This window comes from Trichoplax adhaerens, genomic scaffold, assembly GCF_000150275.1.
Source record: "Trichoplax adhaerens TRIADscaffold_8 genomic scaffold, whole genome shotgun sequence".
Lineage (NCBI taxonomy): Eukaryota > Metazoa > Placozoa > Uniplacotomia > Trichoplacea > Trichoplacidae > Trichoplax > Trichoplax adhaerens.
The window spans coordinates 168,536-182,079 of NW_002060950.1; the positions used below are offsets into that span (position 1 = coordinate 168,536).

The 13,544-nt window shown below is 33.7% G+C and overlaps 3 protein-coding genes across 3 annotated transcripts; 2 read left to right on the forward strand and 1 right to left on the reverse strand.

The window, feature by feature from the left end:
* Positions 1-1,226: 1,226 nt before the first annotated feature.
* On the forward strand, positions 1,227-3,586 carry TRIADDRAFT_50587 (uncharacterized protein; the record flags this gene model as incomplete). The annotated part of the gene is made up of 7 exons (XM_002114506.1): positions 1,227-1,415; positions 1,650-1,879; positions 2,192-2,286; positions 2,413-2,552; positions 2,665-2,979; positions 3,140-3,244; positions 3,332-3,586. The coding sequence occupies 7 exons, from the start codon at positions 1,227-1,229 to the stop codon at positions 3,584-3,586; spliced, it is 1,329 nt and encodes a 442-aa protein (XP_002114542.1).
* A 1,178-nt stretch (positions 3,587-4,764) lies between these two features.
* Positions 4,765-10,231, forward strand: TRIADDRAFT_64116 (expressed hypothetical protein; the record flags this gene model as incomplete). Its single annotated transcript, XM_002114507.1, has 11 exons — positions 4,765-4,809; positions 6,571-6,794; positions 7,431-7,554; positions 7,679-7,761; positions 8,124-8,189; positions 8,385-8,439; positions 8,583-8,684; positions 8,808-8,881; positions 9,287-9,404; positions 9,563-9,664; positions 9,758-10,231. The coding sequence occupies 11 exons, from the start codon at positions 4,765-4,767 to the stop codon at positions 9,875-9,877; spliced, it is 1,113 nt and encodes a 370-aa protein (XP_002114543.1). The 3' UTR covers positions 9,878-10,231.
* Positions 10,232-11,239: 1,008 nt separating this feature from the next.
* On the reverse strand, positions 11,240-13,213 carry TRIADDRAFT_58476 (uncharacterized protein; the record flags this gene model as incomplete). The annotated part of the gene is made up of 2 exons (XM_002114676.1): positions 11,240-11,526; positions 11,716-13,213. 2 exons carry the CDS (start codon positions 13,211-13,213, stop codon positions 11,240-11,242), a joined length of 1,785 nt encoding a protein of 594 aa, XP_002114712.1.
* Between the last annotated feature and the right edge of the window lie 331 nt (positions 13,214-13,544).

The window sequence follows — 13,544 nt, forward strand, 5'->3', positions numbered from 1 at the left end:
TAAAACCTATACTTCTGCCTACTAAAGTACGCATATCGCATTATTGATAAAATAACTAAATACGAAGAACACGGTGTTCATTTCTGCCTACTAAAGTACGCATATCGCGTATTTAATAAAATAACTAAATATGAAGAAGATGGCGTTCATTTCTGCCTACGAAAGTACGCATATCGCATATTTAATAAAATAACTAAATATGAAGAACAAGGTGTTGATTTCTGCCCACTAAAGTACGCATATCGCATTTTTAATTAGTAAAATAACTAAATATGAAGAACATGGCTATCATACATACGTAGGTGTAGCGTATTACTATGTAAACTTTGCCCTCCTCCTTTCATTGCTTTACTAACCCGATAAATTGCTTTACACACGAGGTTATCTGCTAATATTATGGCTTATTACGTTATAGTGTTATACTGTGCAGAAAATTAATTTTATTAAATTTACAAATTAGCAGTTAATCGAACTCGGAACTACTATTCATCATCACAAGGTATTTTGGTACCGTAACGATTTACGACGTAAGTGTGAAAATGCTATACAGTACGTCTAGCCCAAGCGAGCTGCAGGCGGGAATACTAATCGATAATGTAAAGCACAGCAACGAAGTACAGCATACAATACACTACTGTACTGTATACATTAGGTAGTCAGTGAGCTATATACTGTACATTGTACAGTAGCTTGGTTCAGATTGAACTTGATAGAAAGGTCAGCTCAAGCAGATACGCTCTTTGCTAAGTATACTGTAAACACTATACTGAGTCAGCTTACAGTACAGTACGTACAGTAGGTGTAGTACTTTCATCCTTGCACTACAGTACTGTACAGTACAGTACTTAATGTGCTACTGTTACTGTACTGTACAGTACAGTACTGTACAGTATACAGTACTGTACAGTGTACAGTAGTGTACAATGTACTGTACATGTAAATGTAAAGTCATTAAATGTTTACATAATATTTTTATTCAGATATCTCCTATCTGGTACAAATTAATAGCTGATATTAATTAATTAAATATACAGGAAAGGATTTAGTACCTTACGATAACACACCTTAACTCGCAGCTGAATTTGTTGCTTGATTTTTTTTATTTATAGGAGGACGAGTTTATGAGTTTTCAGCTGAACTAGAAAATGAATCGAGTTTTAAGCCAGTTCTTACATAGATTACGCCCAACATACAACCCAATGGGAATGATAGCTCGTAGGCTATCGATGAATAGTGGACAAGGATATCGCTTAGCCGATCGCGCTAGATATTCGTCTCAGACATCAACTTCTGCTTTACCTAAAAGTGCAGATATTGTGATCATCGGTGGTGGTATTATCGGTACACTGGCAGCGGTTTACTTAGCAAATAGAATCCCTGGTAGCTCTATGTGCATTATCGAAAGAGATTTGTCAGTAAGTACTGTGCTGCACCTGTACAATGTACATTTGCACATATAAGCTAGCTTAGCCTACGCTCTTATACCTAAAAATTCTCACTTGAGATTTCGGCAAGTTCATCAATTTAGACTGTTATGTCTGTAGTCATGACTCAATTAGCAACGGAACAAATTAGTCCATATTGGTATAAGGTCTTAAATGTTCACGAGCATTATAATGACTCCTGATATTATTATTTGAAATACTTAGTATACCTATGCTTCCACGGTTCTATCTGCTGGGTCACTACGTGTCCAGTATTCTATTCCGGAAAATATTTACATGTCAGTTGAAAGCTTTAAATTTTTGAAAGATATTGGTACTCATTTACAAGTTGAAGGTGATGACCCACCTGATATACAATTGATAGAAAAGGGCTTTCTATTTTTGGCTCCAGAGAAAATGGTACCTCTAATTACGACATACAAAGGAATTCATGAGTTAGTCGGAATTTACTAAATTTATTTCTAGCGAAAATATTGCTATTTCATTGTATAGATTTGGTTGTGGCGTAAAAAATAATAGCTACTAGAAGAACCTGAGCGTTACTAGCAAAAAAATCATTTAGATCTTACTTTTCATACATCGTCAGGATATATATGTTATACATTTTGTAATATAGTTAATAGATTGCACAATCTTGCATGGCTGAATTTAACCGCAACTTATGTTTAATCAAATGAGGTTACTCTATGTCGTGTACTTTGACCCAACCCGCTGTATGTGCTGATAATCTCATGTCATGTCGATAGAAAATTAGGCATACCAACGGAAATATTGCAGCCGTCTGAAATAAAAGAAAGATACCCATGGCTCAATCTCGATGATATAGTCTTAGGCTCATATGGTAGGTCAATGCATCCTAGTTCCACGATTTCTGGAATCTACACTCATCTTGGATAGACAAGCATCGTTTTACTTTCAGTGAAATGAACCATGCGTATTAATGACCTTTGCTTGTTTGACAATCTAGGATGTGATTATGAAGCGATGTTCGACCCGTGGGCATACTTAATGTGTGCAAAAAAGAAAGCTCAATCTATGGGTGTACGTTATATTGAAGCTGAAGTAAAAGGAATGGAAAGAAATGGAAATCGTATAGATAATGTTTCGGTATATTAATGTAGAGAAAAAATATTTTTGTGATATTTTCATGTTAATGACATTTTCTAAAGTTATACTATAGTAGTGAATATAGCATATATAAATTTTTAATGAAATACAGGTTGTAACAACCCAAGGAGAAAGAGCAACGATAAATTGTGGCTCAGTCATTAATGCTGCTGGTGCTTGGTCGAGCGGAGTAGCTAAACTTGCTGGTATAGGAGCTGAAGGTGCCCCTCCAGATCTGAAAACTCCATTACCAGTGGAACCATTTGCGAGATACGGTTACGTATTCGAGTGCCGTGATGGACCTGTAGACACTCCAGCTGTTGTTGTTGATGGAGTAACTGGTGTCGCTTTCCGTCGAGAAACGTCAGGTTTATTTGCTGCAAGCGCAATCCAAGCAAGTCGTAAATTTTACTATTTAATGCGTTCAGTCTCTTAAGTTACTGTTGAGTACACGCGTACTTCATTCTGCTTGTATCAATACCCGTCGATTCGTTCAGTTTTCTGCCTCCGTAGATGCTTAGCTTGATCCGTAGTATTGCATTTACATTAGCGATATCCTAAAATAATTGTCATACTTTTTAATAAAGGGTAAAGATAAAGATAGTTCCAAGCTAGAAGTAGACTATGATTTCTTTGACGAGGGAGTGTGGCCTGGATTAGCAACAAGATGTGACGCATTTAATGGCTTAAAGGTATAATGACGATCGAAATTAAGTTAACGTAGCTGTTAGCACCTATTAAACTGATATAATTAATTTCTACAATTTTTATTCTAACAGTTAGTATCTGCATGGGCTGGCTATTATGAAATAAACACACTGGATAATAATGCGATAATAGGGCCGCATCCCGCCATTCCTAATTTTTATTTCTCTACGGGTTACAGTGGACACGGCTTACAGCATAGTCCTGCAGCTGGTCGTGCTATTAGCGAATTAATCCTAGATGGAAAATTTACAACAATGGATTTATCAAAATTTTCCTTCGACCGAATAATTCGCAATGAACCTTATAAGGAATTAGCAATGATTTAGTAAGGATCTCACGGTATCAATCGATTGCGCTATCGTTTGCGTTAAATCGACAGCTAATCTGCCAGAAATATTCTTTATCCGCTTGCCTCTTTCTCAAGATTGAAAATAAAATCAATTTTTAATTATTAGGTGAAAAGTCTATGTGCACCGACATCATATCCACCTGATGTTATACGATAATTTAATTTCCTCTTTAATATCTGATCAACAATTGATGAAATATATGGCGTTAAACAATAATTACTATAACCGTCATATAGTATTAACATATCTATTTTTGAAACCTATTTAATAAATCATGATATAAATCTGGTATCATATTCTCCTATAAATTAAATTATTCAGAAACTTATTGCCGTCTAAATAATATTGGAAATTAAAGGCTATAGTAAAGTTTCCGATTTTAATTTCGAATAAATGAATGAAAATATTAAAATAGGATAAACATATGTAGTAACTGTATTAATCTGTTATTTTAATGTATGATTCACAAATGCCAGTATGTTTTTGATTTTTTGATGATGATGATGGTATTAATAAATCTAAAATGCTTCATGGTAAGGCTTTTGTGTTTGCGACGGGACTCTATTAATACCTAAGATGAAGTCCTTATGCATTTCAGAATAAAATTTATTTATAGCTAAGAGACTTGCTAATTCGTATCATATAAAATTTCTAGCCGTTAGAAATACAATTCGAAAGTTAGAGCATTTAAATAGCGAGAAATCTTAATCTAATGTTAGAATAGTTTGTCACACTACTAGATTGGCGATGCTATGGAAAAGAAGTACCCATAGTCATTTAACCAATAATAGCTATATAGACAGACTCCATATCCAATTTTATCAAAAATTGATTACTTCTACACAACTTTAACCACTTACAGGGATTTTACTGTAAGTTAGAAAACAACATATAAATCAAATATCATTATATCATTATCGAAGAATCCCTGAGATAGATTTCTGATGTATTTAACTTTTGTACATTTCGTTGGTGAGTACGGTAGCAATCATTCTGCTATAAAGAATCACTATAAAGTATGATAACACCGTCTTCGATCCTATTACCTACAACACTGAAGAATAGTGAAATACAGCAATACTTAAATTATTGGCAAGGGTATCATATTAAACTAAAGATTTCAATTAAAATTCAGTAGTTATGGCTTTACACGGATGGGTGCGCATTCACAATATGTTGCTTTAAGATCCCTATTGCAGGTAAAGTCTGTACATATGATAGGTCAATCAATGAGTAAAATTACAATTATCGTCTATTATGTTACTACTGTATATACGAAATAAATATTTCCGCTTCATCTGCGGAGTATGCATAATTCTATATACTTCAATATTAAAAGTCTTTCGACGATAATTAGTTCAAATCATTTGAACTTTTAGTAAGACTATAGATGGACGGAAATATTAGTTAAAGTATTGGTGACTGTCCCATAGTTGTACCCTTTGTAATTAAATTTTTTGTGTTAGTGTGCATATGCTTCATTTCATACACTAAATAACCAGTGTACACTTTATTTGTGTGTATACTTTACAGCATACGATCAAAGTTTTATTATTGAAACTGTCTGACCCTCTGACACCATTATAATTGGATGCAATATATATATACTTAGTTGCGTGCTATTTTACGTGTAAGAACTCTATCGCTCGCTTAAAAGCGAGCGGGTTGTAGACTACTTTTAAATAACATAAAACTATGCTTGACTGCATTTTTCTTACGTGTGCAAATATACAGGCGCTGAACTCGTATGATTTGCTGATTTTTGTTTTATTTTACAACATATCACCTTAGGTTGATACTCTGCCCAAGGAGGCGTACAGTATTGCGTCATTAAGCTGAAGCTAATAGACGCTGGGTAGTCACGTACGATTATAATACTCCTCTACAACTAATAAATTAACACGAAATCTTAATGTCCAGTTTCTCAACAAGCTTGATATACAGTAAAATGCATAATTAGAACACAAATATATCAATGCACATTGGAAAAGATATCTCTAGATGGCAATTAATCTATATTGACGTCGGGAGCTACCTAATAGCAGTTTTCTACCGATATAAAGTGAACAATAACAACTGAACCTCATAAACACCTGGCTTGTTTTACGCAGAAAAAATTTAAAAATTATAGCTAAGCCGGTTTGATTAATCTCTATTCCTGAAAAATATTTGTTAATGATACGCTCCAACATTATCTCAGCAACAATTTAAGTGTTGAAAATTATAATAAGCGAATAAACAAGACATGAGCAATTGGAAATATTTTACCAAGTTTACAGTAGTTATTTATGAACATAAGTTGACTGAGGATAAGGACTACTAGAAAAAGAACTTTTTTCTAGTAGTCCATGCTGAGGATCATGGAAGGAAGCAAAACTCCAGCTGAGAAATAGGTTAAATAATTATAATAATAAATGTACGTTGAAGGGAATATTTACATGAAAGGAGTCACGCATTCACAATTTAAATATGGCAATTAGGCATTTCACCCGTTTAGTTCCAATATTCATGCAGTAAAGTTAATTTATCATTTTTTACTAATTATAATTATAGACTTTACACGTAGCTATTTATTATACCAGTATACCAACACGAGACGGAAATATACGGATGTAAATACAGTATACTATAGCGATAAGATTATGCAGTACAGTATAGTAAATGATAGAATTATGTATAGAAACATTATTAAGATGTTTGATATCAAAAAGCACTTCGTACTTTAGTCCCGAACATGGCATCAAAGTCCATCGACCATCGTAATATCAAAGTTTTTATTTATGATCCTTAGCAGGAGGCTGCCGTCTAAGGTCAATATTGTGGCTTATTTCTTGCCCTCTCATTAATCGCTGCTCACCATTCCAACGTGAGCTGTCTGCTAGAACTTGTAGCTTTGTCTAAGTTTACTAGCGCACGATAATTTTAATTTATCATCTACTTTTGCGTTTCCTTTCCTGTAGAAAAAAAGAGAATTAAAAATGGTTCTTCGCATTGGCGTAGTAGGTGCTGGTATCGAAGGCATGTCAACTGCCATCAACATTCAGAGACAGTTTATCGATGCCCAAGTAACTGTGATAGGAGCTGACTTTAGTCCACGTATCCGTGGTAAAGCAGGATCTACAAATTGTGGCGCAGCATTTATTATGCCTGAATTTTTAGCGGGTACACCACAGGAATTACAAAAGTGAGCTATATTTTAATTAAATATTTTTAATTTGAAGTCAGAACTAAGCGAACGCTTTTTCATAGACCAATTAGCTCACAATGTTTCGATAGGTAGTAAGGTCTAGTAATTTTTTATGTACCCAGTGGAGGGAGTTGAGTATAAAATTATCATCCTTCATTTAATAGTAAATCGGTTAAAACTTAGGGTTAAAGTCAGCTTAACAGAGTATCTTCATCAAGTATTTGTAATTATAGTTACGTAGGCAACTATAACAAACCTTCTTGCTTTCTAAATAGCTGTATATCAAATTTTACCAGTTTGATTAATTCAGACTCACTTCCTTAAAAAATGGCTAGCTTTTTATCGCGATAAAAATTAGCACAGCATAGTTTGCTATTTAAAAGTAAATTTAAAATATTATATTACAATAATTATTTATTTATATACGTATTATTCATCAGTTTACTGATTCAAACCTTTGCTACAGGTAGGCATCTAACTAACTGATGCTATATTGCCCAAAATTTTAGCTTCTTATTTCAGTATTCCACGAAATTATATGACAATAACTTACAATACCAGCTTAGTAAGCAAAATTTTAAGTTAAAAATGGAAAAATGTTTTCTAATCTTGATTTATGACACTTCCTTGTAGGCAGTGGACAAAGGCTACCCATGATCATCTAGTTAAGATCTACTATGGTCCTGACGCTAATAGGCTTGGTGTCAATATGGCTAGTGGTTACGCTCTCTTTACCGAAATTGGTGAAATTAGCAAGGTACTGATATAAATTTATTATAAAGGTATAAATATTACTATGGATTTGTAAAATGACATTTAATAGTTTATCTCCATAAAAATTTTACAAAAGGATCATAGTTTATTGCAATATTGATTAATAGGGTCCACCTCACTGGGCTGAAACCCTATTTGGTTGGAGAAAAGCTACTCCGGAAGAAATGAGTGTCTTTCCAGAAAAATTTTTGTAAGTTACTTTCGGTTATTAAATAAGTGACTAGAATCTATTTAAATTCTGCTGGTAGGCCTTATGCCGTATGATAAGATGAGTTCGCAACATGTAGTAATTTATTTTAATTAGTAGTAAACTTCAACTATTATCGGCAAAGTTTACATCGTAGTACTAAAAATTGTAATATAAACTATCATGTACGCGAAGAGTTCCACCATTCTTGCTATAACCAATTTTAAGTTATTAGAATTAGCAAGAGAGCTAATTAAGCATACATAATTAACATATACAATTAAATCATACCTTTCCATCATACATAAAAATCATCTCTTGAATAGTAAGGAAAAATTAAGATTACTTTAACTCTCTGTCGACAGGGATGGTTGGAATTTCGGCACCATTGTTGTAAATCCAGGAATCTATACCGAATATTTGTACGACAGGTAAAGTCATTACTAGAGTATAAATGTATTAACAATTTATATTAAAGATCTAGATCGTGCATTCATACATTTCGACCGTATCATTTGCTTATCTTATGAAAATAATTACATTAATAAAATTGTTCCTGTCGCTTCAGGATAATAAGATATCTATTGCACTTGGTTACACACGTAATTTTTTATTTCTTAATTTAGATTCCGATTACGAGGTGGAAAGATAGTACAACGTAGACTTGAGTCCATGGACGAGGTGCGCTATCATAAATTTTCCGATGTTAATTTAGAATTACAATATCGATTGAGCTAAACGAGCTGTACAATTAAAACATCTCTGCTGAAATCATGACACAGCTAGCATGAAAAGGTCTAATATTTATAATTTTAATTATCCAGATCGCTAACGACTTCGACGTGTTCGCTTGTTCACCCGGTCTTGGTGCTTTTGAATTACTTAAAGACGAAACTATGATGCCTATGCGTGGTCAACTTATTGCTGTAAGGACACTTTCATGAATACTTAGGCTTAGTATTGCTATAATTTCATCGCAATTCACCTCAACGATAACTTTATGATGAATTTAAATCTATAACAAATCACTTCCTATTTCATTTTTTTAGGTATCGGCACCTTGGGTTAAATTTTTCTACGGTTACGAAAAGGATGACGAAACTCTATGCTATATTATTCCTAGGTTAGTATTATTGAATGCATCTATATCCCTTTATATGTTTCGATAAAATCCGGTTATGTAAGGCTGCAATCGTTTATATTATTAAATTTTAAACTTCACTCGGATGTAATGCGAATACATTACATTAGTTTAGATTCATTTAGAGCACTAATCAGCTAATCAGTTAATAATAACGGAAATTATCTGCTACCTTAGTTACGTATTGATGACAGCTTTACGATTATGGCATAATAATAAAAGGAGTGGATGAGATTTTTGATTTATGCACCTTAATCTAATACGGTTAAGAGGTTAACAATTAAATTTCGTGCTAACGCCAATATATTTATTCTTAAATATACACGTACATGAAAATATATATTTGTATGCAAAGTCTATTATCAATTATTTCTCGTTGTATTTTAGAGTCAATGATGTAATCCTGGGTGGTACCTTCCAAGTAGGCGAATGGGATACCACACTGGATGCGGACATTACTAAGAGAATTCTGGATGACTGTACTGAAATTGTACCAAGCTTGAAAGTAAGGATAATAACCTTTGTTTACTATAATTAGAGAATTGGATTGTAATACTTTACAGTATTTAAATGAACTAAGATTAGCTTCAGGAATAAATTTTTATAATATCCATTTCCAAAAGAATTACAAAATGTGGCCTTTATTTTAATTTTTAAAATTAGCATGCCAAAATAGTAGATGAGTGGGCAGGTTTGAGGCCAGGTCGTCCAAGTGTTCGCTTGGAGTATGAACATCGAGAGTTAGACAGTGGCAAAAAGATACACGTAAGTCGCCAGTGATTGCAATAATTATTAATTTCGGATTTAATTTTTTGCATTATTCTTAACGCTAAATCAATTAATTGAAATTTATCACAGGTTGTCTATAACTACGGACATGGAGGAGCTGGCGTTACTTTACATTGGGGCTGTGGCCAGATGGCCGCTGGCTTCGTGAAAGATGCAATCGAGAAGAATGGCTTGAGATCTCTATTGTAAATCCTGCTAATGCAATAGAATATAAATTGAAATCTTAATTAATGTCTCCCGTAATTAGTCTTAAAAACATTGATTAATTTCCTTATATTGCATCAGTAGCTGTGTCGATGACGTAGGTAATGATAAAGTTGAGAACATTAATGCTTCAATATTAATGTTGTCCTAATTGCTGACTATCAAGCTGATAAGTAACCTTCCTATACGATTTACTATCACTATATAACAATATGAAAGCAATTCTCATTTGTAAGCTTAGCGGCTGGCAATAATTTGAAAAGTCTTATGCGCACCAACTCATGCTCTTGTGTGTATATTTCATTACTACATTTCAAAACTAAGTATGAAATTGCGAGTAATAAACAATATGATTCTATAATCGAAAGGTTATATTGGCTTGAAATTAATACATCTATTTGTAAATGTAGCGCATATTTCTGCGTTATTTTCTTCGAATCTCTCATGTTGAAAATCTATACTAGTACTGTATAATAATTTAATTGAGACTATAACGTAGAGATCGTTTAAAGTTACAACTATAATAATTCAAAGACAGTTTGACTCTGTACTGTATAGAATGAAATAATGAAACTTAAAAGTATATTTAAAAAATAGTTAAACATAACAAAGTAAAAGCCATAATATATAGTGTAGAGTATGATTAATATATAAAAAAGAGCTAATCAGGAAGTAACGTAGAGACTCCTATCACCATTTAAATTTTGTATATTGCGGCAACGCAGCGCAAAGTCTATCTCAGTGTTTATATCCAATGAAAATCTTCTCGAGATGCATTTATGATACTACTCTTATGAAATATTAGGTGATTTAGTATTTCTAAAATACGGTATAAGTTTACGGCTATGAATATAAATGATCATATGATTTTTGGCTTCTGTGGTCTCAATACCACATATTATTGCTTCAGTATCGTCATTAAAAGTAAATCGCAGACAATCTCTAGTTGATTCTGTACAGTTTTATTATACAAGTATATATACACAATGGTATTTATCATAACGCATAGCGTATATCAGTGTACAAGTGAGCAGATTGAGGCATTTAAAATCTGCTAATGACAATTGCTGAGCACCTACAGAATACCGATCGTCACAAAAGTCTCGTGTGAAGACTTTTCATTAATAGACGTAAATATGGCGCGCGATACCTTAAGTGATGTATTGCAATATATCCTCTCAACTATTATAGTTGCAGTTAATTACAAAAATGGGATATGATACTTGCATTCAAATAGAAAATGGACTGGCAATGTATAAATTTATTTATCTGACAGTGTTAAGAGTATGCATTGTTAATTGATTGATTGAAGACTTCCTACAATTCCGCAGTTTAGAGTCAAGTATTTTACGAAAAATTGGTTGTAAAATTATCCTGATGAACACGGGTGATGACAGCACGAGAAGATTTGGAACCACACAAACTGCAGAGTACTTCACCCCTTGATTCTTTTACCATATTTGTTAAGCAAGGGCGACATATAAAATGACAACATTTTAACTGAAATATGGACTGAAATGTTGTAATATCAAAGCGACATTCGCAGCAAGTGTGGATTAAATGTTGCTTTTCAACAGCGGCTGTCTGCCTGCTCAAGACCTCTCTAGAATCATCACTGGTATCATATGTTGATTCTGTATAATATTAAATAAAATAATTTCAATCGCTTATCGCATTATTATAGGCAAAATTTGTAAATTAAGGACACTAAAAATATTCTGCATACTGCACATACAGCAATAGCTAATTATAATTCTTATACGTGGGGCACAGTGAGGTTATCATTTTTACACAACGCCTTAGCTATAGCTATAATTGCTTACCCGATATTATGTCCAGATTTTGAATTGCACTACCTTCAGCATTAGGGACTATATTGGATGCAGATAAAGTGATCCCATTTGCAAACTTCGCGTCTTGAATTCCCGAATCAAAAACTTTGTTAGCACTAAAAGCTTGACTGAGGCTACGACGAATTTTTGCTAAGTGGCAAGATGGATCATGATTGTTTGTTGTATTACGCTTCAAGTTGTCTTGATAGTGAATTTCTGTTGCTTTTAGATTCATTTTCGATGATATGGGAGAACCGTTTATCTTTCTTTTAATTCCAATGGAATCAACGGAGCACTTAGGAGGGTTAATTTGATTATCACTATTGTGGCTGTATTCTTTCGCATCAAAGGTAACACCAGACGATAGAGTTGATTTTACATCGTTGATTTTATGACGTGCGCGGTTCATATTGGCAATTACTGACTTTACTGTTTTGAAAGGGTTGTGTTCTTGGTCATTGCTTTGTATCGTGCCAACAGTTCTACCAATTGAAGATAAATTGTGGCCAAAATTTACTAAATATTTATCTAAACGAATTTTCAGTGCCGTATTGAATACAGGTCTACTAGTTTCCGTAAACGGAATGCCTGTAAATGGATCACATGGGGTTTTTCCTTTAATAGACTGATCTTTGATCCATCTTTCCAACGTCGTTCGATCAACGTTTTGTCCTGACGGTAGTAGCACTGGCAAATGCATCATTTCGCAAGTTATAGAATCTAGGAAGTCATTCGGTACTAGTTGTTGTTGAGAAGTACTTGTTAACGGAGCTTGATCATCTGCTTGTACCGATACTTTACCTTGTGTATCAGCGTCATCGTTGTTAAGCTTACACTGAAGATTTGTCTCATGGGATTGGCTAATGGTCGTAATATTACTGGTATTCGATCCGATCTCCATTTTGCGTCTAATTGCTTGCATTTTTTTAACCATTTCTTTATCACAGCTCTTGCTTGGCTTTCCCCATATCTGAATAAGTCTAATTGCAGCTAAACTAGACTGGCTAGTTTTCAATATTTTGATAGAAATATACTGAACATCTGATAATGCTCTACCACCTCTCAAATAAAAATTACTGTTAGGATGGCACCGTGAATTATGGCCACTGTTAGCAATTTGCCATTCTTTATCACCAATAAAAGCCTCGTTTATAAATGCAAGCACACAGTTGCCAACTACATTTGATGGAGTTTCCTGTACAAAGGCTTTACCAGCCCATTTTAGCTGATCTACTTCTTTCCCTAGATAAATCTCCAATCCTGACGATATCTGACCGCCAACTTTACGATCAATCAATATGCATTCGATATCAATAGGAACTATAAGATGAAATTTTATTTCTACCGGAGGCTTGACAAAACGAGCCACAAGAAATCCTCGTGCTTTAAGATGCGAGTTATCACTTATAAGATTAGAAACTTCGTATCCATCACTACAAATTTGAGAACACGTCAAATTTTCGACCAGTAGATGATGACAAAAGTTCATATCCTTCTAGTTTTAGTGCACTGTATCAAATGTCGTGCAAAAAATTTTAACTATGAGATAAGTTATACATTGCTACATTGACAGTGTTATAATTACAATATGGCATTTACAGCACCATTTAATCATCGATCGATTGATATGATAGCATACAGTAGTACATTGATTCTGTTCGAAGAATTCCAGTGTTCATGAGCGATCGGCAGGTAAACTACAGTACTGCATGTCTGCATGTAACATTGTATAATCCGTATACTAGTATACTAATAGTGACAAGGATTTAATTACTGTTGTGCTGTTAAATGCAGGCTGTCCGCCGTCCGCAATTCCGCCA